This window comes from Neolamprologus multifasciatus, chromosome 4 (genome assembly GCF_963576455.1).
Source record: "Neolamprologus multifasciatus chromosome 4, fNeoMul1.2, whole genome shotgun sequence".
Lineage (NCBI taxonomy): Eukaryota > Metazoa > Chordata > Actinopteri > Cichliformes > Cichlidae > Neolamprologus > Neolamprologus multifasciatus.
The window spans coordinates 8,235,216-8,261,164 of record NC_140442.1 but is presented as its reverse complement, the minus strand read 5'-3'; the positions used below and the strand labels follow the sequence as shown (position 1 = coordinate 8,261,164).

Genomic DNA, 25,949 nt, shown 5'->3' with positions numbered 1-25,949 from the left:
CGTGATGAAGCAAGTGCTCGGATGTAATCTGCATTTATAAGCTGACATGGTTAACATGTTCTAATAGTGTGATATTTCATTTATCCTTCTATTACACCATTTTTTTTTTTAAATATATTGTGCATACTTACAATACAAATGCTATTTCTGGTTCCACCCCCCCTCAGAAGCTGTGTATTGATTTTTTTTTTTTCCATGCCGCTATCTAAAGTCTGCTTACCCTTCACTGCACCTTTTGAGCTAAAAAATAACTGACCATGGACGGGTAAACTCGGCCATAAAGTTCACCTCTTAGTTCATTTTCTGTGCAAGACTGGATGTGCTGGTTGTGTGTTGGATCAAGTGATTTCCTCATTGGCTCAGGGTAGATAAAGAACAATGACAACCAATCAACGTCAGGAGTGCAAGATCGCACTGTTTTCGTTCTCTGCCAGGTTTGTGAGAAAACTATTGATAGCTTCAAGTACTCCCGGAAATCTTTCCTCTTATTGTTTCTAGTAATTATGCCTGCTTTTCCTGTGCAAGGTTAATCTCTGTCGATGCTTCACATTTTAAAAGGTTATAAATGTATTATTTAATTGTCTGATTATCTTCAAGTGCAGTATGAATAAAACTGCCCACTCACACATCCATCAATAAAGACAGTAATGTAGGAAAGATGCGCACGTGGGCTAAAAACGTTTAATATCAAAGCTATAGCTACAGAAGCAAAAAGATAAGCATTAAAAATTCTGTATTAAAATTAAATTACATATATACAGTGTTACCAGTTTATTTGCCTCGAGTGTGTCTTTCGTAACTTAGTTGTAATATTTCTTACTGTTCATGAAGGCAGCAAAAGTGTACGTTATGGAAAGAGCCAATCAGAGCCCAGGAAACATCAGCTAAGCCTGTCAGCAGATAGGCGATGGAGACAAAACTGACTGGGAACCTCGTTCTCCCGCACCACTGGTCACCGCAGGCGGCAAGAGTGGAACAACACTGCCGAGGAAATTCACCCATCAGACCATAACAAACGTATACAGCTGCTGACGACATAAAAACAAGGTAAAATACGCCACTTTGTTACTTAAAAATGCGTCTGTGGTTTTTCTTTCTAACTTCCTTTAACTATTTGTCTATTGTTTTCTCTCTCTGTCTGAAAAGAGAAGTTGAACTACTCAGTCCACAAACCACGTTTAACTTGTACTTTTCCTACATCCTGGTTTTTAGTAAGTTTGATTAAGACTTTAGTGAGTAGTGATGTGGATGTTTTCCAGATAACTGCGAGGCTGTCTGACCGGTTTGTAAATGAATGAACCAGACTGACCAAATCCTTCCACTGAGGGATGTGTGACTCAATCAGTAACTCGGTCCTTTAACTGTGTCAGGAAGATTTTGTTTTAATAGTTAGTGGGGTTATAATGAAAGCTAAAAATTATACAATAACCTCCAACTTTGATATTGGATTACATTCTTTTAAAACGGCTTTTTGTTTTGCTTCAGTTCTCCCTTCCCCATTCATCCATCACCTTTTGTTATTAATTTAGGTTATAGTGTGTAATCTGAACCAGTGTTTCTGTGGAGCAGTGATATTTAACACCTTTGACAGGTCAGGTGCTACAGAGAAATGAGATGATGCATGTGACCCCCGATGAGCTTTGCTTGAACCACATTTGCTGGTCTGGACTCGGTGCTGTTGTGACTCAGAGACAGCAGTGATCAATAATGAGAAAGCTCCATGACAGTCCCATTAATCCGTTAAAGAAATAGCTGCCAGGTCCGCAGTGTAGCACGCAGAGAACTGCGAGCAGACGTCAGACCTTTTAGCTTATTAAATCTCTTATAGCAACAGACCGAGCAGGTACTCCATCCCTGAAAGGTTACATGGAGAATCCAGAGCCTCATCAGTTTACCAACACACTGTTGGAGGGTCAACTACATCAGTCAGTGTATCAGAAGTGTATGACATAAACAAAAGTGAGGGCATGCAGTTAAAATGGCAATGCTTAAATAAAAAATGAAATTTAAAAAACTAAAAACTTCAATGATCTTAAAACAGATCGGATCTAATGGACACCAAGAAATGATGGTAAGAAGGCACATACGTAGATTTTCTCAGTAAAACTGAAATGTCTAACAAGTTCGAAATGGAAATGGTCAGAATTTCAGTAAGTTGAAGTTGAACCTAAAAAGAAAAAAAAGCTAAGATCTAATGCCGTGCTTCTGCAAGATGTTCTGCACAGTATGCAAAGAAAAATGCAAGTCTTCAGTGTGAGATTTTCTCCTGTTTAAAAATGAACAGCTGTCATCGGAGATGGGTTCGGTGATGCTGCAGAAGTATTGGTTTCCTTATATTTTTGCTGCTTCTACATTATTTCTCTCATTTTTTAAGTCCTGGAGCTGTTCATGACTGTTCATATCAGCATATTTACTTTGCTGTGGTCTTGGTATTATGAAATCAGATGTGTCTGTGCATAATAGGTAGAACTGGCTGCTTATAAAACTCAAACACTGATGTCCTGTTTTGACCTCTGTTGACTCCAGTGGAGATGACCTCACTGAGTGAAACATGTGGCAAAAGTGTAAAGTTCACGCCCCACCCTTTAGCAGTAAAATTTTACAGATGTTATCACAGATGCCTGAATTTCTTACTTTACTTCCGTCACATTTTGTCAGTAAAGGAAAGCAGGTCCTGCATCCAAAGATTATTTCTTATCTTTGCTGCATATTTATTGTTTATAATCATCATATAATTCATCTTGCAACTGTAAATTTGTGAGGTGAGTTTATTTAGTCATTTCTCTTCCTGCTCTGCTGGAGCTTTTGTGTGGATCTGGTTGTTGAGCAAATAACTAACTGCCTATGACTTCATTAGTGTGCAGATGAAACAAACTAGGGCTGGGCGATATGACCCAAAACTCATATCTCGATATTTTTTACCTGGACGGCGATATAAGATATATATCTCGATATTTTTTTTTAAAGCCATAAAGTAAGAACAAAAAGAGAGTTCTTAGTCAAAGCTGTGTCCCAGATGTCACACAGGCACTTTTATTAACATAGAGCATAGCTGTACATAAAATTTACTCAAAAATAAATTATGAGCATTTATTAAATAATAATGCTCCATAAATTAAAAAAAACAATGTTGTTTTTGTGCATAACAAAAAGCTCACAATTGTGCAGTCAAAATGTAAACTAAAAGACGCTGAGCATAGTAACAAAGACAGATTTCACAGCTGCTCTGTTCCCAACTTCTACTGTGTGACTGACAGCATTGAGTTTGAAATCCTCGTCGTAACCACGTCTCTTAACAGGTGCCATTTATGGTCCTTATACACAGTAGGGTAATATTACGTTGAAGCACAGTACGTATCACTCCGCGGGGCTCCTCGGTCGCCGTAATGCTCTGACAATCCATCAAGCGGTGTTGCTCCGTAGCTTACCAAAGTCGTACTAAAACATTTTTGACAGATTGCTGAGCGCTGTGTACCACATAAAATCGGTTCGCGGCCATCAAGCACAACCAGAATTTATACATAAGGCGCGCTGTCAACTTTTGAGAAAATGAAAGGATTTTAGGCTGTGCAGCGCCTCTGGGCTGCATGGTGTTGGCGTGGTTAGCTCGTTAGCGTGGTTAGCTAGCTAACACGTTGACGGCGTCCAGCCCCACGCACGGGGCGATGCGCAGTAACTCGTTAACGGAGGTTTACCGTGTCCATCTTGTCGCTTCCTGCAGGTGAAGCGATGGGGGAGGAGGGGGATTTGTGTTCAGTGAAGGAGGGGCGAGGCCGAGTAATGTTGCGTAAAGACAAAAGTGGACGAAAGAGAGGCAAACTTGCGGCTCCACAAAGTATAGTTATAACGTAACATAGACTATATCGATATAAAAGATATTGTCACATCTTATATCTCGTATAAAAATATATCGATATTTTTTAAAAACTCGATATATCGCCCAGCTCTAAAACAAACCCATACTAATCACATTAGGGTTGGCTTTACTGTTCGTGTCTTGATTGTCCAGAAGGATAGAAGGCCCGATAGTGCCTCTAACCATGTTTCTTATTGCTTTACCGTTAAGTATGTCTGTTATTACTCACACTGAATATAGACCGCTGAGCTGTCTTTCAGTCATCTTGTTAGCAGACCATTTCTTGACAGTTCTGGGAGCACAGCAGTGCATTAGGGAACTCTTGCATAATTTTTTAGTTTAAAAAAACAAAACAACCCCCCCCCCCCCCCAAAAAAAAAGCATGCTTCCTTGTAATATCTTGTGCTTAGTTTTGTTCCTATCCACCACATGTTTGCTTTTCTGTATCAACCCTTACTTCTCATCTGCATATCTCCTCATACATCTCTCTGTTTGTCTCGCCCGAGCAGTCATGTCAGCCAAAGCCATCTCTGAGCAGACGGGAAAGGAGTTCCTCTACAAGTACATCTGCACATCAGCGGCCATCCAGAACAGGTTCCGCTATGCAAACGTGACACCCGAGACCAACTTTGACCGACTGGCTCAGGAGCACCCATGGCTGCTCACAGAGGTGAGGCAGGAGAAACATTTAGGGCGGTAATATATGTGGATGGTGAAGTAATATTTTATTTAGCTGACTGAACAGTCATCTTGTTATGTCTCTAATTTATAGACCATTGATCTCCAAAGCACAGTCTCTTTTGCTTGTGGAAAAGGATATCGTCTTTATAGGCTCAATTACTTAGGCTGGCAGCCGAGCGCTCTCTTGGTGCTTGTTAGCTGAAATCACAGACAGAGGAGGAAACCATCAGTTCTGTTCCATACTTGGTGGAAATGGAGCAAAGTAAAAGCACAAGAAAAAAAGAAGCACCACCCAGCAGGAGCCAAATGTTGAGCTGAGTTTTGCATTTTTGCACAGGTTCTCCAGGCTTCCAGTTTGCTCTTCTGTGACGTACATAGACAGCTATCATATCAGTTGATTTAATTACTCTGTTGCTCATCTTGCTCGATGAAATGTCATTCTGTGTTTGCTTCCCTCTCTGCTGATGGATTTTATCTGGAAGGTATTAGGAGGATGCTTAGGGCAGATCCACAGTGATGTGTCCTGCTGCAGAATTGATTCAGAAATTGCATTAACTTTCACCCTCAGCCCTCTCCTCATTTGCTCATTGGCAAGCAACCAGATAGTAATGGCTCCATTGTCATAAGTCATTCTTTTCATCTGAAGTAAGAGGAACTGGGTGATGCCAGTAGGGGTTTTATGTAATTTTTCAATTGCATCATATGGGATGGTTGGTAGATGAGAGATAATTTCTCAAATACATGGCACCTCATCGTTCAGGTACTAAATACTTGGGATTTCCAGAGCAGTAAGGAATTGTTTAGCAATCCTATAAAAGACATACCTGCAGTCTTGTGGTCTTATAAAATGAACTGAGGAAAACAGTGTGTGTTTTATCACTGCAACATGAATATGTCGGCCCCTATCCATGCCTTTTCCATTCATTAATTCACTTTGAAACATTTGGCTTACACTGAAAGCAGAATTCATTCAGGACTGCAAATAACAGCCCCAGATTTTACCATTACTCTGCCAATTAATGCAGTGATTATGCATTCTACTGTTTAATAAATGTAGAAAGCATCATAAAATTCATGATTCATAAATTATAATTCCCAGAAGGCAAAGATTACATCTTTCTTTTTCTTTTTTCTTTTTTTTGGAAGATTGATAAAAGTTAAAATTGCACTGAATAAACTTGAGGTGGCATAAAGATAGGCGACATCAGACTCAGTCAGATTCAGACATCAGACTCCATCCTGTTTTTGCACACCTGCCACCACACAAGGTGCTTAGCTCAATAAGTGCAGAGTTCCAAACCTCCTGTTATTAAAATCAGCACAAAAACTGCGCCGGCAGGTTCGTGGCATGGGTGTTGAGCACCTCCTGTAGGTAATGGGTATGTGGCTCAGTACTTTTACTATATACTTTATAATGAAATAGTTGCACTGAAGCTGGAAACCTGTGTGGGATGACATTTTTTTCCCACACAGGAAATTTCGTAAGGATTGATTAAGAATCGGATTTTTTTTTTTTTTTTTTGGGTCATTTTTACCATCACACTAGTGTCAAATCTCATACTTCTGCTGTTAAAATGCATTAAATGTTACCTCTAGAAACCTCTCCAGCTTTAAAGTAATATTTACATACTAGTATAAAAGCAGAATGACTACAGATTAAATTAAAACATTTACTTTAGACTTAGCTTTTCAAACTGAAAAGGTCAATTTGATGGATTCATTCAAAACTTGCTGATAATATTTTTTCCCTTCCTTCTTCAGAGACTGGTGGTGAAGCCGGACCAGCTCATCAAGAGACGAGGCAAGCTGGGTCTGGTTGGCGTCAACCTGGACCTAAAAGGCGTCAAAGAGTGGCTCAAACCCCGCCTTATGAAAGAAACCACAGTACGTCATCCACCCTCTGCCTCTCTGCTGTCTCTAAGGCAACTCCCTCCACCCACCCTTCTGCTTGAGAGCGTGCATTTTACTGAACCGTCCTCCAGTCAATATTATTCCAGTGTTTTTCTTTTCCCCCTTTTTTTTTTTTCCTTCTTCTTTCCCCTTTCTCTTACCCTCCTTCCCAGTTTTCCTTGCATGTGCCTGGTTTATGTTTATTCCTCCCCTGATGCACGTTTGCCTAAACAGCTGCCCAGTTTGTTATTGACTTCATTGCTAGCCTGCTGGTATTAAATCAATCCAGTCAGCTGAGGCAAGTGCTGCCACTAAAGAAACACTCACTCCATCAACATAGCACTGAGACGCCGTTTTGCCTCATAAACCCAGAAGTGAGTTACGGAGAGACTGGGTTGGTTCATAAAGCACTGAAGAAGAGTGTGTAGCACTGAAACGGCATATCTTCTTGCAAATTAGGTGACAGTGTCAGCTGTGGCTGTAAATAAGAATAAATGCAGCAGTAGTAATATACCTGCACTTTTTTTGCCCCCCCCAACAATAAAGGTTGTTTCCTTAACAAGAGCATCCGAGGATACACACCCTAACGTTCACATAGAAAGGTGCACAACTGTACCCCTAACTGTACCTCTATAGTTTCCACCTTTTTCTTTACAACCTGCTCTTCTTCTGCATGTCAGAGGTCAACTGAAACAAAGTCCACTTATATAAAATCACCCCATCAGACACAAGGTATTTTCCTCGTCACTTCACAATTGCCGCAAGGTATATCGTTTTAACTTTTTTTTTTGTCGGACCCCAGACACAGTGGTGTGAGGTAGTTAGCACACAATTTGGCCATGTAGAAAGCATCGTTTGTTTGGAACGCATCATCACTGTTCATAAGAGTTTAATTTAATCAAACCTCATTTTACGGATCTACGTTGCTCCTCATCACTAGCCGATTCATCATTTTATTTAAATATCTGAATTTTCGGAATGGTGATCCAAGCGGGACACAGAGGCTGCTAGTTTTAACGCACCAGAATGCCGCAAATATAATTAAAAGCCTGACTATCCCGAGAGCCTAGCCGCAGCAACACTTTTCTTTCACACAGATGCCAGGATGTGCGTTGGAGCCGACTTTGCTACCTGCACAGAGCGTTTCTGACAGTCGGGATTTGTTTATGCAATAGAGAAAAACAACAATACAGCGTGTTTCTCTGCTCCAAGACATCCGCGGTCCTTTCACACGGTAAGCATGTCTGTTATACCCATGTTATAAATGTCTGTATGTCAGTGCTGATTATTCAAACCCTGTTTAAAATGTGACACATGTGTTGTCCAAAAACATTTCCTCTAAATTTGCAAAGTTACTGATTTAAAAAATATATTTTTGAATTTTTAGTTGCATGTCAAACATATGATAGACTCTTGAGCATATTTATATAGCTAAATCCACAATGGTATAACCACGCTAAATAAAAGATGCCCAAGCACCAATGCACTCTAATGCAAGCCTCTGAACTGTATGTTGATAAGTGCATGAAGTATACCTCTACCTCTATAGCTGAAAACAATTTGTATCCATACTTTGAGAATCTGCTGAATTGAATCTGCACTTTTTTGACGAACTGCAGATGATGAAATTCTATTTATTGGAGAAAGTGTCCTTAAGCTACTGTTGCTCATACTTACTGAGTTCCCTAACTACTTCTTTACTATGTCAGTAAACTTTTGAAAAGGAAGGTGTTGTAGATTTAAAGAAACATCTTAATTGAAGCAAAGGCAAAAAATTGGAATGCAATTTATGTGACTGTTCATATTAAATCCAACAACAAGTGAAAATCCAAAACTGGCTCCAATCCTTTGTATTAATGATTTCCCTCTCTCTCTCTCTCTCTCTCTCTCTGTCTCTCTCTCTCTGTCTCTCTCTCTCTCTCTGTGTGTGTGTGTGTGTGTGTGTGACCAATGACTTTGGTCATTGCGAATGTTAACAATCTACAAATGTGTTAGTAAAGAGTGACTTGTACTTCTGTCCCATTAAGCAATGGTTTAACAAATTTCACTGCAAACTATAAAAGGAATCTGGATTTAAATAGAACATAGTGGTGTATTAGGTGTATTATAACACTAGTATAAGGTGTCTATGGAACAAATCTCCTTCAACATTCGCAATGACCAAAGTGAGGACTGCAGACATTTCTCTCAGTTGATTGTGTTTAGGGAAAAAGCAGCTAACTACATTGAGATTGCTCCACATTGTTAGTGAGTCAACTCTGGATATCTGTAGGTTTTGTCAAACTTGGAGTGAACACAAACAGAAAAACAGTAAAAGATGCAGACAGTGAAAGTCTGGTTTATTTCATGAACACAATGAAACATTTTACAGTCCACAGAGCAAAGTAGCGTACATGATAAATAGATACACATAACACGGCCTGTGAGAAGTAAAACTCATCGTCTTACCACATGTTATATTCTGTAAACTTAAAATAAACCACTGAAATTAGAGTTTAGTGTTTTAAAGTAATCTATTAAAAAACATGAGTCAACGTTACTGAAGTGACACTTTAACGATGCTTCATATCACAGTGTTTATGATGATAAAACATGTTCCCATTAGTAGATGTCTGTGCGCTGTCACTTGTCATGAAAATGTCCAGAGCCAGGGTTCAAGCTTCCTCTTCAATTACCATTGATCATTATTAGGGCCCACAATAGATTCGTCACATTATCCCATAAACAACATGTTTTTATAGAAATCATTGTGACACAAATATTTAGATTCTTGTTTCACAATGTGCATGAACTCAAAATCTTTAGAGTTTCATATTTATAAAGTATTGCAAAGAATACATTTATACCATTGTATGAGCTACACTTCTTGTAAAAAAAAAACTGATTGGAAATGCATTTGAGAAAAGCTCCTGCCGTGACCTTCCTTCTGCGAGCGCACGCACACACACACACACACACACACACACACACACACACACACACACACACACACACACACGCACACAGAGACAGAGAGGGAGAGAGAGAGAGAGGGAAATCATTAATACAAAGGATTGGAGCCAGTTTTGGATTTTCACTTGTTGTGGGATTTAATATGAACAGTCACATAAAATTCATTACAATTTTTTGCCTTTGCTTCAATTAAGATGTTTCTTTAAATCTACAACACCTTCCTTTTCAAAAAGTTTACTGGCATAGTAAAGAAGTAGTTAGGGAACTCAGTAAGTATGAGCAACAGTAGCTTAAGGACACTTTCTCCAATAAATAGAATTTCATCATCTGCAGTTCGTCAAAAAGTGCCACATTAAAAACAATTCAGCGGACCCTCAGATTGCGGATACAAACTGTTTTCAGCTATAGAGGTAGAGGTACGCTTCATGTACTTATCAACATACAGTTCAGAGGCTTGCATTAGAGTGCACTGGTGCTTGGGCATCTTTTATTTAGCATATACCATTGTGGATTTAGCTATATAAATATGCTCAAGAGTCTATTATATGTTTGACATGCAACTAAAAATTTGAAAATATATTTTTTAAATCAGTAACTTTGCTAATTTAGAGGAAATGTTTTTGGACAACACGTGTCACATTTTAACATACAGACATTTATAACATGGGTATAACAGACATGCTTACCGTGTGAAAGGACCGCGGATGTCTTGGAGCAGAGAAACACGCTGTATTGTTGTTTTTCTCTATTGCATGAACAAATCCCGACTGTCAGTGTTTTTATATAGGTGGATTTGGTTTCAGTTGGCCTCTGAGATGCAGATATAAATAGCAGGTTGTAAAGAAAAAGGTGGAAAAACTATGGAGGTTCGGTTAGTCAGTAGGAGGTGTAATTGCCGGATAAAGTCGCAGCAAAGACAAAAGGTGGAAATTATGGAACTACAGTTGGGATGTGTGTGCTGGGATGCTCTTGATAAGGAAGCTGCTTTTACTGTTTTATGACTTGTTTTGCTGACTGTTGGGGCCCTACCTGTAACCCCCTCTGTCTAATCATCAAGTCTTACTGTTGCAGTGTGTGGCTACTAGATAATTATAGGGATTGTTGCATTAAAGGAACATTGGGGGTCGATAAAAAGTGCAGGTATATTCTCCCGAGGAGAAGTGTAATTCAGTAGAGTAATCATTTTAACTGGATGAAGTAATTTTGCAGATAAATTACCTTCACTAGTACAAACATGTATATTTAATTCATATGTAATTTACTTCTTTTGCCCTCAAAATGCACACAGTGAATGCATATTATTAAAATACTGGCACTGACCAGTGCTACCCCTCAGCATCCTACTGTAGAAACACCTATAGCATCAATTTCAGAATCCTACGTCTCCTTGTTATCACATTAACACATTCACAATGTTTTAGCAAACCTGACCTTTGACCTCTGCTTTTTAGTTCAAGGTCACTTAGATTCCAACTTGTCTGAGATTTTTAGTGGATAAATCTATGGTATCAATTTGAAGCTCCCATGTCATTTCGTTGTCTTGTTATCACATTCACAGACTTAGACATCTACGCTGCCCGCCCTCCCGCGGACATTTTAACATTAACTCTTCTGATCTCATATTTTCTGATGCTTGTCTTCCTCTCTGACTCTATTTCGATGAAAAAGCTTTTAAGTGGTGCTGTTTACAGGAACAACACCCATACTAGATTAACTTCCTCAACATCACTTCTAAATAAATATATCCTGTCACTTCCTTTATGATGCTCACACTTTGCTTGCCCACACGTCTTCAGTTTTTTCAATTAGTATTTAATGTTTTGTGGGGTAATAGTGACATAAGTGGTTAGGTTGAAAAATTCAGGTACAATATGACATTCTATAAAGGCATTGCTTTCTATTTTTCTTTATCAGCCTGTTTCATATTAGCCACTTTATTTATCTGAGTATAAGCTACTGTGAGTTTTTCAATCATTTTCACTTCTGTCATCAATCTTTTCTTTTTATTTCTCCCCTTGAAAATGGCAGCTTTCACCCTTATTATATATATTTTTTTCTTTCCTCCACGGCTGGTTGCTCTCAGCCGGTCCCTGGTTGCCTTGCGCCTGTTGGCCTTTAACAGAAGAACAGTGACAGCTTTTACTAAATGAGCTGTGGCTGTGTTAGCACTCTATGCCTGCAGTTCTACATGAGAGCATTTCCTTTTTTGTCTTTTAAAATGTCAGTTCCTTCATTCACAGTGCTATTTCTGCACTTTATCATTTTTAATTTCATGTACATTTATGTCTGCTTTTCCCACAGTAATTAAATATCTGTTGTTTTCCATAGTAGATAGATATAGACCATGCTATAATGTGTTTTTAACCCATGTGAGCTGCTCCCACACAATAATTATATATATAATTTTTTTTTTTTAATTGCTTCTCCCTAAGAAGATTATTATTGTGTTAATGACTTGCAGGTGGGAAAAGCCAAGGGTGTTCTCAAAAACTTCCTCATTGAGCCATTTGTCCCACATAAGCAGGTAAAAAAATTCCTAGCTTCTTTATATCTTAGCCTATTCATGTCGTATTACTATAGATGCTAAATCAAATATTTAAAGTATTCAAGAAATATAATGGACAGATTTGTAAACTTTATCCATTGGTCAGGAGGAGGAATTCTATGTGTGCATATACGCCACTCGAGAAGGGGACTATGTGCTGTTTCACCATGAGGGCGGGGTGGATGTAGGAGACGTCGACGCCAAGGCACAGAAGCTACTAATTAAGGTGGATGAAAAGATCAGTGAAGACCTGGTGAAGAAAGACCTGCTGACTCGTGTCCCCAATGACAAGAAAGTGTAAGTGGGATAGAAATGGTAAAGGGAGTGCATGTGCAGAATCTTGATGTGTGCAGGGCAGACAAAGACTGGGAGTGGACACAGTATGTACAGTTTATGAAAATGAGCATGAAACTCAGCATTAGTTAAAATTTGCAATTTTTTTTTGCATATTACAGACTAGACTGGGGTTTCTGTTATTGTGTACTCTGTCAGTTGCTGCATATTTAGCCTTTAAGGAAGGCTAAATATGTTCTCTTGCAGGAGTAATATCGTATATTGCCTTTACACAGTCTCATCCTCACAGAATAAGCAGCATCTTTGTGAACCCTGTTTAAATACTAATACCCTTTTACATGATTAAATTGTTTTTTGCAGGAAGCCTTTACCTTATTTCGTAGTAAGTCCCCACAAAACAGTATGTGCACTTAAACAAGAGAACAATTAAACATTTATAGACCTTCTCATATTAAAAAAGACAACATTACTGAATAAAAACATTGCAAAATAATATTTTATTAACAATTTTATGTTCATTAATACACCCTGTCACCCAAACACACTGATGTATTCATCACTAAACTGCTAAAAATAGAAGGAAATATTGACCAACAGGGAGGAGCAGCAAATAAATTAAGCTGGAGAGAGCACTTTAATATTGGCAGTAAATGTGGGGGGAGCAGTATACGGGCAGAGGGTTTCCATTTGCCCATTAGACAAATGACAAACTCCCTCCTTGGCTTTGCCTTTCTTCGATCAGCCTCCACCTCCCAGCCTTTTTTTTTTTTTTTTTTTTTTGTGGCTACAGCCACATTCAGAACACGTCCATTTATTTTGATGGGAAGGATACAGTGGCTGACCCTCCGCCAACCCCTCTTATCCATCTCTTCAGCATTGCTCTTGTGACGGCAGATTCTGGCCGTCTCACTGTCTTGGCTGACATTGAAGAAGCCATCCCAGAAATCACTCTGCCAGCCCCCAGCTCACCTCCTCACCCCCACAAACACTTTTTTCCCTCACACTCTGGACTGAAAACAAAACCCGCATTTAGCTAGCAGACATGAGAAGCTGAGTCACTTGGGGTTTCGGTCATTCTTTTCCCCCCACGGGCCACTCGACGACCTGACAAAAGGCTGATACGGGTACAGAGGCTCAGAGCTGCCTGCAGAACTGACAGACAGGAGAGGAGAGCAAAGCACTGCCTCCCCTACAGCAACCTCTCACTTCTCTGTTTTGACATGTGATGGAGAAGGCAAATTAGATTTTTTGCATGCATCTCCTCTTGTGTATATTTATAGCATTATTGTTAATATGCAGAGGATAATTTGTTTTGCAGATTAAAGATAAAAATAGTTAGATTCAATTCAAGAAATTGAATACAGACCATAGAAACTGTCCTTTGCATGTGAATGTTTTGTAGGTTTTACATTTTTTTGTCATGGAGATTTTGATATTCAAAAAGAGATGGATTCACAAAGATGAGTCCTTTTGCAAAGTTTTCATTGCTGTGTGTCATAAGCATACTAAAGGGACTCATGGGAATCAGAGTCTACCTAGGCAAAGATCATAGACTGTACTGTGTATAACAGATGGGCCCAGTCTCATTTTTTCCCTCACATCTGCCATCTTTTATAATTTGCCACAGGTGGTTCTGACTGAAATAACACGAATGACCCATGCATCTGTATCACAAGCATGGAGACAGAGCACAGGAGGGAAAAACAGCTGGCTTCACAATATGCAACCCAGCTCTAGAACTCTGTTTCACTATCAATTCACAAACTTGTGACCACAAATAAATTTCACTATCACAGGATAATTTTAGCACCCTATTCCTAATTATATTTTGCTATCAAGATGATCTAATTAGTTAAGAATTTTTTTAAACATAATAAAATCACCTCATAAATAGATCATACAGTCATCCATGATGCCAATTCTATACCTTTAAAATGCAATCTGTAAAAAATATTTAAGTATAATTAATGTCAGTATAAAGGAGTTTTCCTTTTCTGTTTTATCCTGTTTGTGATTTTGCAAAAAGCACAGCTGTTTGCTTCCTCAGCTTACTTCTGTTGGTTGTGACTTCCACCACACTGCACCGTCATGCAATACAAAGTCCACGGGAAGGACAGTGCAGTGTTTCCTCCTCTCTTTTTGAATGGCTAATAATTAATTGGTCTCTTTTTCTCTATCCTGCTTGACTGTCTCGTTTATTATAAGTAGGACTATGATTTACAAGATGAACATCTTGCAGATTAGATTCAATGAGGTTTCAAGCACTTCCCCATTTGTTTCAGATTTTACACCTGGAAGCCTGTGTCTGTCATTTAATTATACTGTCTGTGGCAAAGGGTAAAGTCATGCACTCATATTTATACTTTGTAGTCCTTCCTTATCTAAACATTCTGTGGCTTGTATCAGTCATGCTTCATAGAATAGATTCATAAGACATGAGTCACCACTAATACAATAATAATAATAAAACCTTATTATACTGGGGGAAACAAGGCGTCAGTGACAACTCTAGGGAATTTTTCTTCATAATAAATTGGCTGTAGTGTATTTAGTTGGCAACTTTTCTTCTTCAAAGCTAGTCTTTCATGCTATTACACTCAAGTAAGTGACTAAGAGCTTGAGCTAGCCCTAGATTTGTAGCCAGCAATTAGTTTTATATCAGTGGATTTTTCATGTATTTAATTTTTCCCCCCTATTTCTAATGTGATTGTCTTGTATTATGCATCACGGCATCCAGACATCTCCAATTTAATTCTGGCACTGCTGCAACCAATCCAAAAATCAGGCTTTTATACAATGTTACACCCCAGCCCAGGGAAAACCGGCATGCAACATAAGAAAAATAAAAATAAGGAGAAATGCCCCCACACTCCCTGCTCTCAAGGAAGACGAACCAACAAAAAACAGCTACCACGGATTTCACAACAGCCAGTCAGTTTATTAAGTCCCAAAAGGTAGCAGGCGTCAGGGTGAGCATGGCCAAAACAACAAACAAAAACTCTAGAAATGAAATGCAGCTGGCTTACCTTCACACAAAACCCCAAAAGAAAATTACAGGTGTCTTACCTGCCTCCCTAACCAAAAACAGGAGAAAAGGTTCCCAAAGAAAAATGGCTTCTCACCCCTACAGCTACCGAGTAAAAAAACTATCGACAACTATTTACATCTATATACAACAAACTATTTACAACACGGCAAAAGCTCCCAGAATACAAATTCACACGCAGCCACATGCACAGTTTGTTGGGAACAGGAAGTAGGCGGGGGGTGCCGGTTGAAAAGGGTCCTCATTTATAGCCGGCCTCTCCCAGTCCGCCACCAATGGTCAGCCTCCACCTGGAACTCACATAGCAGCAATAACACAGGACACGAACTATGCCACCCTCTGGTGTGGCAGACAAAAACACAGTATAAAAAAAATATATATATCCATGACACTGAACCATAACAACACTGAACTTATTGTTTCTCTCTCTCTCTCCATTTTTCTGCAGCATCTTGGCCAGTTTCATTGTTGGACTTTTCAACCTGTATGAAGACCTGTTCTTCACATATCTGGAGATCAACCCTCTGGGTATGTTTTTTTTTTTCTTTGATTTTCTCAAGTCCACAATAACATCTCAAACTATATCTGAACAGGCTACCGTTATAGCATCTACACTTTATTCTTGCACCAGCTTATTAATATGTTATCAGGTTATAAAATTGGAAAGGGGACATCAAAAGGAAATTAGAGAGGAAAGCATCACAAAGAAATCATTATAAACCACACATTTTTGACACCGAGGGGGGAAAACATTAAATAATACATGCACTTTCTGTTTGATGAAGGCAGCATGTGTTTGCAAAGATGTAATTAGGAACCAGTACATGCCCTCTGGCAGTTTTTCCTGTTGATGTGGTGTAAGTTAAAGGATGTATAATCACTGTTTTTTTTTTAATGTGGGTTTTATTATATCCAGAAAAGACAAATTGTATGGAAAAATGCTCTATCATGAAAACAGACTATTTTTAGACATAGGTGAGCCCACAAAAGATGTCAGCTGAACAGATCTCTGCTTACTAATACTAATACTTAACGAAAGACGACCTTAATCAAACAGACCTAACCAAATTCAGTTCAACTCAGTTTTATTTAAGTAACCCCAAATCACAACAACAGCGTCTTAAGGCACTTTATATGCTAAGGTAAAGACCCTAAAATAATACAGGGAAAACCCCAACAATCAGATACCCCCTATTAGCAAACACTTGGCAACAGTGGGAAGGAAAAAACCCCTTTTAAACGACAGGGCCAAGCTCAGGGAGGGGGAACTATCCACCGTGACTAACAGTGGAAACCATTTTAAAAACAAAGGGGAAACCACAGGGACTAAAAAGTAAATTTAATGTAAAGAAACCACATTCCCTTAATGTGGTCTCAGCAGATGGTTAAGTTCAATTGGTTGGCATTTAAAACAGCTTCACCCTTAGCCTCCTCCTTTGTTCAAAATAGGGCGGAGTGCATCAACAGACAAGTAACACAAGAAAACCGAGGAAATAAATAATTAATGTATCTTATATAAATCAATGACAAAACAATATAAACCAAATGTGGGCGCCATCATTTAGAATACAGTGTAGTGTCTTAATGTGTATTAAAGCACATTAATCATACTTAATGAAATCAAACTAATCATTTGCTATACAGCTTCAATGACTGCATGTCACAATAATGTGGGAGTGTAAGAACTTAAATCTGTATCTGATATATATGATTGTGGTGTGTGTTTAATTACAAGATTATTTCTAGTTTATACTAGCATGCTAATATATACCTATATCACGGCTAAAGCACTTCTGGATGGATGCAAACTGCATTTCGTTGCCCTGTACCTGTGCATGTGCAATGACAATAAAGTTGAATTCTATTCTATTCTATTCTATGCTGGAGTATACGTTTTAACGTTACGTCTTGACATCTCCCCTTTTAGTGGTCACAAAAGATGGAGTTTATGTGCTGGACATGGCCGCTAAGATCGACGCAACAGCTGATTACATCTGCAAGGCCAAGTGGGGAGATGTGGAGTTTCCTCCACCATTCGGCAGGGAGGCTTATCCCGAGGTGAGGGGAGGTCTAGAGGGACAGAGGTAGAAATGCATCAGACTTCCAATTGTTACCTCTTGAGACTGTTTCTTATTATGGCTCATTAGCTTTTTATCAGAGGTACTGTAGAACATCCATCACCTTCATCATTTCATAAATTGTGCCTTACCAAACTAAAATAATGGCACTGTTTCAGTTAATTAAAGTGTCCTAGACCTCTTGTGATGGCTTTCCTCAGTACTTTAAAGCTAAGAAGTGGATAGTGTTAACTGCGATGGATCCTGTAAACCTGTTTTTAACCTGAAGAATATATATATATTTTTTAAATGGGTTTAAACAGGTTAGCTCCTGTATAATTATTTAGAAACAGTGGTATCGTCAAACATATTCACACATAAAAAGACTGTAGGTCTCACTTTGGAGAGGAAACGTGTCTCCAGAAAAGATTGCCTGGGCTGCAACATGTGCATAAAGATTTGGAGAAAATAAATAAATTTACCCCATAGATGCATGAAATGTCCTGCTTTATTTGTTGTGGGAGCTATATTTATAATAAATGAAAGACCTATAACATGAAAGATTGTTTCAATAATTAGAAGATGAATATGACTGATTATTGTACTTTTGAATGACACTGACAGAACTTAATATTTAATGTGGTGAGCTTGTAAATGGAAAATGGCTGGGTTTTTTTTCTTTTTCATTTATTTACAGGATGGTTGTTTTTTTGTTTGTTTTGGGGTGAAACATGTGGGAGCTGGTTTGAGACAGACTGTCTGTGTAGCAGACGGCCCGGTCTAATTGGGCTGCTGCGAGTCGAAGTGGAGATGAGGGACAGCAGGTGCCTTTGATTGGGAGCTTTTTTTACTCTCAGCCACCAGCTGTGGACCTGACTGTCACAAACAACCACTGATGTGCATCACATCCTCTGTCGCTGTCAATATCTATACAGTATTTCTAATTAATGGCCCCTTTAATGTTACAGGGCAGGCAAAGGACAAATTACAACTATGTAGTGAGATGCTTGTAAAAGGTCCGTCTCTGATTAAGGCAATATTTAACAGTGCTTGTACTTCTTTATCTTCCTTTTCCTTTTGTAGGAGGCCTATATTGCAGACCTTGATGCTAAGAGTGGAGCCAGCCTCAAACTCACTCTCCTTAATCCTCGAGGCAGAATCTGGACCATGGTGGCAGGCGGCGGTGCCTCAGTGGTGTACAGGTACTCAGTCATAGTGCTAACATACACACTAGAATCCATGGCTCTCAAGACTAAACAATCTCTAGTATTGATCACCATTAAATTCATTCCTCTGTGCATAATTGGGTTTAGCATTAGGGGAGAATGCCAGAGATGCAGTAGGGATACTGATAGTGCAGCAGTTTAGACTCTGCCCATTCAGCTGCCAGCTAAATTGGATTCCTAGATGTTGCTGTTTTACTGAGAGTCTGGAAGAAAGAGCGATGCCTCACTCGCTCTGCCGTCTGTCGGGGGTGTAGAGCGGGACTTGCAGACCAATCAGGCGTGACTAATTATTTCCCCTGCGCACTGTTAAGTTGTTGTATCTGTTTACAGTGCAGTATTAAATGAATAAAGGGAATGTGTTCTGGAGGTCTGTTTTTCCTGAAGTTGTGTTTATTGTTGCAGCTGAAAATGCCCATATAAGAAAAACCGAGCTGTGGTGGCTTTTGTTGATCTGTTTCTTCTCTCTATTCGATCTCTTTACTAATATGAAACACCCTCAGTGACACAATCTGTGATCTTGGTGGGGTTAACGAGCTGGCCAATTATGGAGAGTATTCTGGAGCACCGAGTGAACAGCAGACCTATGATTATGCCAAGACCATCCTATCTTTGATGACGAGAGAAAAGCACTCTGATGGTGGGAATTGTGTAAACTTTCTTGCTTTCTTTCTTGCTTTTTTTTATTATTAACAATATTATTTCTATATGAAATTATTTCTATATTAATGTGTACCAGGTAAGGTTTTGATCATCGGAGGAAGCATTGCAAACTTCACAAATGTTGCAGCAACATTTAAGGTACAGTGTGCATTTTCTTTGCATGGTGTTAGTATATCAGTATTTCTTATTTAATATCATGTGTTAATTGAGCATCTCTGTCCTTTTGGACAAAGGGAATTGTTCGGGCTATCAGAGATTATCAGGAGCCACTGAAGGAGCATGAGGTCACTATTTTTGTGCGGCGTGGAGGCCCCAACTACCAGGAAGGTCTAAGAGTGATGGGAGAAGTTGGTATGTTTTTCCTGATATGTTGTAAATTTAGGCTTCATATTGTAATCTATCAATGTAGTCTTGAGACTAAGCACCTGCCAGCTGTTACACACCACAGTTAATTCGACTCTGGACCTTTCTCCACAGGAAAGACCACTGGCATCCCAATTCATGTCTTTGGCACAGAAACCCACATGACTGCCATTGTTGGCATGGCGCTGGGCCACAGGCCAATTGCCAACTTGCCTCCTATTGCTGCCCACACTGCCAACTTCCTCCTCAACTCCAACAGCAGCACATCGGTATGACACACACTGGCCTGATAAACCATCGAGATATTCTTGCAATTCACTGTGAAGTGTATTTACATCAGTCAGTTCCCTCAAATGTAGGTTACATGCCACAGCCTCTGTTTCAGTCACTATTATCTTGTCCTCATAGTGAACCAGATTACACAGTTCCCTGCAATGCTCTTATATAAAGAGCATTGCAGGGATCTGTGGGCTGCTTTAGTCGTGAGTCTGCAGTTGGAAGTGGAAGGTTGTAGCGTGCCGCTCGAGGCATCCATTAAAAATGTGCAGTGCAAGATTTCAGCAAAGGAAGTGCGCGTGTGTGCATGCGTGTTTGTGTTTGTTTCAGATGTGCGCTACAACAGAAGAACAAAGTGAAATGAAATATGAATTGTCCTACTGAGAATTGGTGTGAATAAATATGGAGTACTAGGAAACTGGGGTCATCAACAAAAACAATTTTTAATAGATTTCCAGGACACATGCACATCAAGTGCACGTGATCTCAACTTATCCAGCGGCTTTACCATTTATCACAGCTAAAGCAGATAATTTCTCAACTAGGCTGTCCTTACTGAGAAACTTTTTTTGAGATATGCGAGGGGAAAAAAGTGACTTTTTTTCTTTTTTTATTAATACTTTCTAGACGCCAGCATCCAGCAGGACTGCTTCTTTCTCCGAAAACAAAGGCAAAGTTGAGAGTTCACCAGCAAAGAAGCCTAAAACTGGAGCCCCCGTTGGTGAGAAACACCCCGACCCACGAGACTACACAATAAATGCCAAAACCTTTCTGTTTGTCATACTTGCATCCATCACTGGATAGTAGGTAGAGGCGTTGTATGTATGCACAGTTGACTATAGGTATTATAGCGCCCTCTGTGGTCAGCAAACTTTCAAATTTCATTTTCATATTTTCCAAACTCTGGGAGAAAATGGAGGTGACAGTGTTTTAATACAAGGACTCACATATCGATTTTCTTTTTTTGTTTTTATGTCCAATTTTATTTAAACACTGTTAACAGTGCCACGAGTATCTAACAGTTTTCTTTTCTCTGTAGGAAAGGCAACTACCCTCTTCACTAAACACACAAAGTCGATAGTGTGGGGCATGCAGACTCGTGCAGTACAGGGCATGCTGGACTTTGACTATATCTGCTCCAGAGCTGAGCCATCTGTCGCAGCTATGGTCTACCCATTCACGTATGTATGCTGCGCCTGTCCTCTTTAGCTTGTGTCTGCTCTCAGTGTAATGTTTGCTGTAATATAACTGTAAGAACCTCTGAGAGTACTGTACTGTTTTTACTGTTTCTTATATGCGTTTCTTGTTGGCTGCCTTCCAGTGGAGACCACAAACAGAAGTTCTACTGGGGACATAAAGAGATCCTCCTCCCTGTGTATAAGAACATGAGCGATGCCATGAAGAAGCATCCAGATGTAGATGTGCTCATCAACTTTGCCTCTTTGCGCTCAGCCTTTGATAGCACCATAGAGACCATGCAGTACCCACAGGTACCCAGCTGCAGCATCTGTGGCTTATAAAAACTTTAAAAAGGGCTTCACAGTTAAGCAGTTCTCTTCGTTTGTCTTCAGATTCGCACCATTGCCATCATTGCTGAGGGAATCCCTGAAGCCCACACTAGGAAGCTTATCAAGACAGCAGATGAGAAGGGTGTCACAATCATTGGACCAGCAACTGTTAGTTTTTCTTCACCTCTAATGAGAATTTACCAGATCTTTCTGTTTTGTTGTTGTTTAATTTAAGTAAACCACCTTTTGTTTTGTTTTGTCCAGGTTGGAGGAATCAAGCCAGGCTGTTTCAAGATCGGGAACACGGGAGGCATGCTGGATAACATCCTCGCCTCCAAGCTGTATCGCCCAGGAAGCGTGGCCTATGTGTCCCGATCAGGCGGCATGTCCAATGAACTTAACAATATAATCTCCCGCACCACTGATGGTGTATTTGAAGGTGTGGCCATCGGTGGGGATAGGTACGTATGTGCTTTTTGGCTCTGGATTTAAATGTGGTGTGAGCTGGGACATAATTCCTAATTCTTCTTCAGATACCCAGCCTCTGTGTTTACTGACCATGTGCTGCGCTACCAAGACACTCCTGGAGTAAAGATGATTGTCGTACTGGGAGAGGTGAGGAGTAAACCATCACACACTGGTGCTCGGTGCTTTAAACTGTTGTTGGCTGCTAATTTCTGACTGGCTGTGCCCTTGTAACAGATTGGTGGCACAGAGGAATACAAGATCTGCCAAGCTATCAAACAGGGCAGAATCACAAAGCCAGTTGTGTGCTGGTGTATCGGCACCTGTGCCACTATGTTCTCCTCAGAGGTAAGAGGGCAGATTTAGTGTCTGATGCATATTAAACAGATGAGTAATGAGACATTCCAGAAATTAATTGTCACTTTAATTGTGTTCTTCAATGTGTTACACAATGTGTTCAGGTTCAGTTTGGCCACGCAGGAGCTTGTGCCAACCAGGCCTCTGAGACAGCAGTAGCTAAGAACAAAGCTCTGAAGGAAGCTGGTGCATTTGTCCCTAAAAGCTTTGATGAGCTTGGGGATATCATCAAGTCAGTGCATGTTCATGAGGGGGAGGGTTAATATTCTTATGCAGCGATTCTTGATCTAAATGTAATTAATTTTTGTGTTATTTTTAATTTTGCAGCTCTGTATATGATGACCTTGTTGCGAAGGGAGTTATTCAGCCAGCTGAAGAGTTGCCTCCTCCCACTGTACCAATGGATTACTCGTGGGCAAGAGTGAGTATGCCAGAAAGAATAACTTTTTAAGAGCAGAGCTTTTAAAGGGTGTGATGGCAGTTGTTTTTCATTTTTCTCATTGTTTTTGCCTTTCAGGAGCTCGGTCTGATCCGTAAGCCAGCTTCTTTCATGACCAGTATCTGTGACGAGAGAGGTCAGGAGCTCATTTATGCTGGCATGCCCATCACTGAGGTCTTCAAGTCAGAAATAGGTCTCGGAGGCACTCTGGGGCTGCTTTGGTTCCAGAGGAGGTCAGGCTCTTAACCCAGCCATAAATAGCTCCGGGAAAATCTTTGAACTATGCAACCTTTTTATGATATTTCATCATCTTTGTGTGCAGGTTGCCGAGGTATGCCTGCCAGTTCATCGAAATGTGTCTAATGGTGACTGCGGATCACGGCCCTGCTGTTTCTGGTGCACATAACACTATTGTATGTGCCCGAGCTGGCAAAGACCTCATCTCCAGCCTCACCTCAGGCCTTCTCACCATTGTAAGACACCCACACCTGTCTTTGATCTATTTACTTGATTTATATAGCTAGAAAACTCATCCACCTAAATGTAATCTATGTCTTTCTTCCTGTAATTGTTTTTTTTTTATTTTTTTTTTAGGGTGACCGTTTTGGAGGCGCTTTGGATGCTGCAGCAAAGCAGTTCAGCAAAGCATTTGATAGCGGCATGCTGCCCATGGAATTTGTGAACAAGATGAAGAAGGATGGCAAGCTGATCATGGGCATTGGACACAGAGTCAAGTCGGTGAGTACCATGGCTACTTAACGTGTGAGCATCTGATACAGCATCGTGTTATTCTGGCTAAACTAAGTATTTAAACTAAGTATTTAAAAATACAAGAAATATAGATGTGCACCATATCTAATAATTCTTGTATCACGGGCTAATACTGATAGAGGAAGACAACAATTTTGACTGGGGAGAAGAGATGTTGAAATTGAATTGTCTGTGCTTTTCAGATTAACAATCCAGACATGAGAGTCCAGATCTTAAAGGACTTTGTGAAGCAGCACTTTCCTTCCACACAGCTGCTGGACTATGCTCTGGAAGTAGAGAAAATCACCACCTCTAAGGTAAGCTTGGAATAGCTTTTGGAAAAAACTAATTTCTTACATTATAGGGGACTTATCCTAATTATTTCCAGCTCCAAATTGTTGGACTCTACCAAAGTAGCTTTGCATAAATCACAGTTCAAAATAATCTTTATCATCCAGGGCCTTGGTGCTGCCAGTTCATCGTCTGTCTGAAACAAGTGATTTTAGCTTCTCTTCACTTTTAACGTCACAATCACTTTAAGCGGAGCTTCGTCTCATTGGCTGCCTCCATAATCAATGAAATTTGTGATATCACCTGTTTTTCACATCTGTATCCAACAAAGAGCAGAAAAAACTGAAGCTGAATGTTTAGAGTCGTCTAAGCGTTTGGCTAACACAGATTATATTCTAACGTCATTATTTGAAACTCTTATCATGTTTAATATGAGTATTTCTTATTGTAATAATGTCTATATATAGAGGGAGAGAGGGAAATTAATGAAGGGTATGAAAAGTCCACTTGTAATGATTTTATGCTGTGCTTGTGTTACCAAGAAACCCAACTTGATCCTGAATGTGGATGGCTTCATTGGTGTGGCTTTTGTGGACTTGCTCAGGACTTGTGGTGGATTTACACGGTGAGCCAGTTTCTCTTTAAAGTTTAGACCAGGTTTCTCTTAAGAATGGCACTGTAACTAGAATTAAGAGATAGCATTGTTTTTCTTTCACAACACCTCGGGAGCGTAAGGCTTTATAATAAAATGATTACTTAGGAAGATGTGCTGAAACTTGTTGGGATTATGTGACAGAAGCATGTCTATATTATTAAAAAGCCCTTTTCCCTGTTTATCACACATTCACAGGGATGAAGCGGATGAGTTTGTGGAAATTGGTGCTCTGAATGGCATCTTTGTCTTGGGTCGCAGTATGGGATTCATTGGTGAGTTATCTGCGTGCATGGTAATGTCTGCAAGACAGCAAACACTTCTACTTTGTATGATAACCAGTCTTTCTTTTATATATCTCCTTAAGGACACTACCTGGATCAGAAGAGGCTGAAACAGGGTCTGTATCGCCACCCTTGGGATGACATCTCCTATGTACTCCCAGAGCACATGTCTATGTAATCAGAGGGACTAAACCGTATAGCAGCAGCTTTTTGGTCCCTCACCCTGCCATCAGTACCCCTGCACATACTGTGACATCATCTCAAATCAGTGCCATAACATAGGGAAGATGTTACGATTAATATAGCTGTAAATGCCAAGTGGTGGAAAGAATTTAGTTCTGGAAACCTGTCAGCGCTGCTCACATGATTAATATATAACCTGCTAAACTGTGAACCTTCCGTCTTAAAATGTGTTTTGGAGAGCAATCAAATGAGGTACACAGTGGAGGAAGTAAACAGAAAGTTACTGATGACTAGAGAAGTACTGTTGTTTACCCCCAAATACTACATCATTATATTAAAGTAGCATGTGTGTCTGTGCGACAGTGTTTCATGTTTCTGTGCTGCTTTCTTCACTGTGCCATTTACTACAAGAGGTGAACATGTAGTGCAATAATTCCTATATAATAGCAGAACATACTATATATCAGATCTGTATTTGTGTACATATGAATTAATACTTAACTAACCAAATGGTACAAGAATGTTATAATTTGTATTTTCTGTACTGCCTTTGACACAGTAGTAATGAGTGATGCTTGTAGTCTGCTTACTGTGGGTGATGGGACCATTTTTATGAGTCATTCCTAGCAGGTGCTGCCATTTGCAGTGTGCAGGAAATGTTCTCTCCCAGCTGGTACAATATGAGGGAGTATTTTTTGAAAGCATTAAAATGGTCAGATAATGTTATTAGTCATAAGAACAACAAATATTAGTGGGTTTTTTTTTTTTTGTTTGTTTTGTTTTTCCGCTTACCTGGTTATTTAAGAAGCTGCCATTGCATATGATAAATGAGACACAGTTAGTAACAAAAAGCTAAATTATTAATAAAAATATCTTTGAGCCAGAACAATTGGGGTTAAATAAAATGTCTTATTTTTGTATAATTAATGAGGTATGGTTTTTATTCATTCTGATTTTTAATTCTTCTGAGTGCAGATTTGAAGGTTGTTTCATGCCTGGTGTGAAAAATCTTTTCAGAATGACTGAACTTCTTTAGAAAAAACAAACAAACCAAGGTCCAAAAGGGGTATCTATATGTGGCAGGCATCAGTGTTATCCATTATGCAGTTGTGGTTAAAAAGTGTATCAAATCTGTGGGAAACCAGAAACGTGTTTTCAGTGTCTTCATGTTTTA

General features: G+C 39.6%; 1 protein-coding gene across 2 annotated transcripts; it reads left to right on the top strand.

The window, feature by feature from the left end:
• The first annotated feature begins 912 nt into the window (after window positions 1-912).
• Window positions 913-25,783, top strand: aclya (ATP citrate lyase a). 2 transcript variants are annotated; one of them, XM_085158391.1, is made up of 29 exons: window positions 919-1,047; window positions 2,042-2,071; window positions 4,366-4,526; window positions 6,299-6,421; window positions 11,841-11,903; window positions 12,031-12,221; window positions 15,713-15,792; window positions 17,192-17,322; window positions 18,405-18,523; window positions 19,048-19,184; window positions 19,284-19,345; window positions 19,441-19,558; window positions 19,685-19,839; window positions 20,474-20,567; window positions 20,886-21,027; window positions 21,168-21,336; window positions 21,418-21,522; window positions 21,619-21,815; window positions 21,888-21,969; window positions 22,057-22,167; window positions 22,281-22,408; window positions 22,504-22,597; window positions 22,694-22,848; window positions 22,938-23,088; window positions 23,210-23,353; window positions 23,569-23,682; window positions 24,199-24,281; window positions 24,507-24,583; window positions 24,676-25,783. In XM_085158391.1, exons 3-29 carry the CDS (start codon window positions 4,368-4,370, stop codon window positions 24,768-24,770), a joined length of 3,279 nt encoding a protein of 1,092 aa, XP_085014517.1. In that variant the 5' UTR covers window positions 919-1,047; window positions 2,042-2,071; window positions 4,366-4,367; the 3' UTR covers window positions 24,771-25,783. The 2 variants fall into 2 exon arrangements, with proteins under 2 accessions (XP_085014516.1, XP_085014517.1); XM_085158390.1 differs by lacking the exon at window positions 2,042-2,071 and having other exon boundaries at window positions 913-1,047.
• Window positions 25,784-25,949: the final 166 nt, after the last annotated feature.